General features: G+C 49.5%; 1 protein-coding gene across 2 annotated transcripts in view; it reads right to left on the bottom strand.

Annotated features, from left to right (window-relative positions):
- Positions 1-304: 304 nt before the first annotated feature.
- Positions 305-2,178, bottom strand: part of LOC113209834 (uncharacterized) — a 2,986-nt gene continuing 1,112 nt past the window's right edge. Inside the window, exons 2-4 of one of the 2 annotated variants that reach the window (XM_026427548.2) lie at positions 1,226-1,390; positions 860-1,147; positions 305-775 (exon numbers count right to left, since the gene is read on the bottom strand). In XM_026427548.2, coding sequence (XP_026283333.2) covers positions 695-775; positions 860-1,147; positions 1,226-1,381 — 525 coding nt within the window. In that variant the 5' untranslated portion in view covers positions 1,382-1,390 and the 3' untranslated portion in view covers positions 305-694. The remainder of the gene's footprint in view (positions 776-859; positions 1,148-1,225; positions 1,391-2,178) is intronic. The other variant, XM_026427549.2, reaches the window with a different exon arrangement.

Raw genomic sequence — 2,178 nt, 5'->3', positions numbered from 1 at the left:
AATGCATGTGTTTTGTGGTATGTACATTTGAGAGTGAAGAGAAAGAGTCAGTCTGTTGTTTTGATTAGTTAGGCTGGATATGTTACTATTAGAACAGTTCATTCATCATTTAATTTGTAACTACTTAGTTTAGAAAATCTAGTTAATATTTCAAAGAAACCTAACATCATTATTTTCCCTGTAGACTGGAATACTTGAGACCCTGTCTGTTATTTTGATTGTAACATATCAAGTGTTTTTAAATAGCTACAAGTATGACACACGTGTAAACAGGGTAATCATGACAAGAAAACAAAGACATCAGTTGTAGAAATAAGAAAATCAGTACTTATAATTGCAGCCAACAAACACATTTTTTTGATAAAATGATTGCTACAATCAAACATGTAAAATAATATGTAAGATAAGTAAGGAATAAATTATTAGGCTATAAACAAACAAAATGTACAAGTGATGTTAAAAATAAAATTTCTTGTAATGTAAGAGTATGTTGTTTTTTTTCTGAACCTTTACAAGGCATTTTCTGATAAATCCAGTGTTGAAGCGGTGACGCCTCCACGCTACACAGAATGTCAGGCATCACTGCCGTCACACAGGCTGCACGACACTTGGACCTGGGGGGTGCACGTCCTGGGGGCCCTCTGGAGGTTGATAGGCACAGCGAGCGGGGGCGGAGCCTCAGCAGGTTCCACTTTTACTTCTGCGGTTGCTGGTTCTGTGGGGGAAGTCGCCCGCGCTGCGACTGCGACCGCGACCGCGACCGGTTGGTGCGCACCTAAATTGTCATAGAAACAAATTTAACAGCGAAATTTTTATAAATACAAAATTTTTAGCGATCAAGTTTACACTCCGAGCCCACCTCTTTGAGCTGCGTCCTCGCGGCCACGAGCAGGCACAGGGCCGCGGCCAGGGGGTCGCCGTCCTCCCCGCCCTGCAGCGTCCCCGTCAGCTCCCGCTCCTCTCCTCGCAGCGTCAGCTCCCAGTCCCGCTGCAGCAGGCTGAGGGCCTGCAGGGCCTGCTCCCCGCTGCACTGGTCCTGGACGCCCGGTGGCAGCACGCCCTCCAGCCGGCGCGTCAGAGCCTCCTTGACGTGGAACTCCACGATGTTCATATACGCGAAGTTCTTCACGAGCGGGAAATTGAATTTCTGCAGGACAGAACGGGGGTGAAATGCAGTGTTCGGGAAAGGTGGTGTAGGACATCTCCGCCCCCGTGCTGAACCCACCTGGCGGCACTCCGAGCACCTTCTGTTGGCCAGCTGCTGCAGACACCGGAGGCCCGCCGTGTGCCCGCACGGCATCACATGAGGCGCGTGCTCGCCGTAGTCGTAGCTCGAGGCGCAGAGCTGGCACTGCAGCACCTGCTGCAGGGCGGCATCCATGGCGAGCTGCTGTGGCAAGGACAGGGGCAAACATGCAGCAGTCAAGAAGTCTCTTTTCACCCCTTTTTAGGTGAGTGTGAGGAGGGCGCGGGGCGGGGAGGTCACGTCACGCTAGCAGCCTATTGCCTACCCACACCCTACATGCGTTTATCAAGGGCGTTGGGGGGGGGGGGTGAGCACGCAAGGACAAGCTGGGCTGCATCAGCTTAAGCGGGAAGCAGTGGGGAAGCAGACAGCAAACAGCAGACAGCAGATAGTAAATACCGGCGGTTTTACCAATTTTCATCAATATTTCAGTATGAAATCTTTTGTTGGTCTCTCATATTTATCTTCCGAACTTAAAAATTATAAATATGTGCTCAAATTAGGTCAAATCGGGAGGTGCTGTCGGAGCTGTCGGAACAGCACGACAGCACGACAGCCAACAGCATCTCCCGATTTACACTAGATTTCTATGCATATTTATATTTTTGAAGTTCAGAAAATAATATTTGAATGATAAAAATAAGATTTCATAACGAAATTGGACGTATAATTTTGAAATCATAGGTATTTACTATCTGCTGTATGCTGTTGCTGTCTGCTTCCCGACTGCTTCCCGCTTAAGCTGATGCAGCCCAAGAGTCGAACCTACGACACGGAGAGCCGAATCGACCAGCGGTCCAGCATGCAACTTTCTGAGCCACCAGACCACACTCCAGACCCGCGCTCGAACACCAGTATATGAGTCACAGGTTTGCAGGCCAGCCCATTGGCTGGGCGCGCGGCCCTGCGCCCCGGTCGGCCCGAGAAAGCAC

Source organism: Frankliniella occidentalis, unplaced genomic scaffold, assembly GCF_000697945.3.
Source record: "Frankliniella occidentalis isolate FOCC.00 unplaced genomic scaffold, Focc_3.1 Scaffold88, whole genome shotgun sequence".
In the NCBI taxonomy this organism is placed as follows: Eukaryota; Metazoa; Arthropoda; class Insecta; order Thysanoptera; family Thripidae; genus Frankliniella; species Frankliniella occidentalis.
This window is presented reverse-complemented; position numbering and strand designations above follow the sequence as displayed.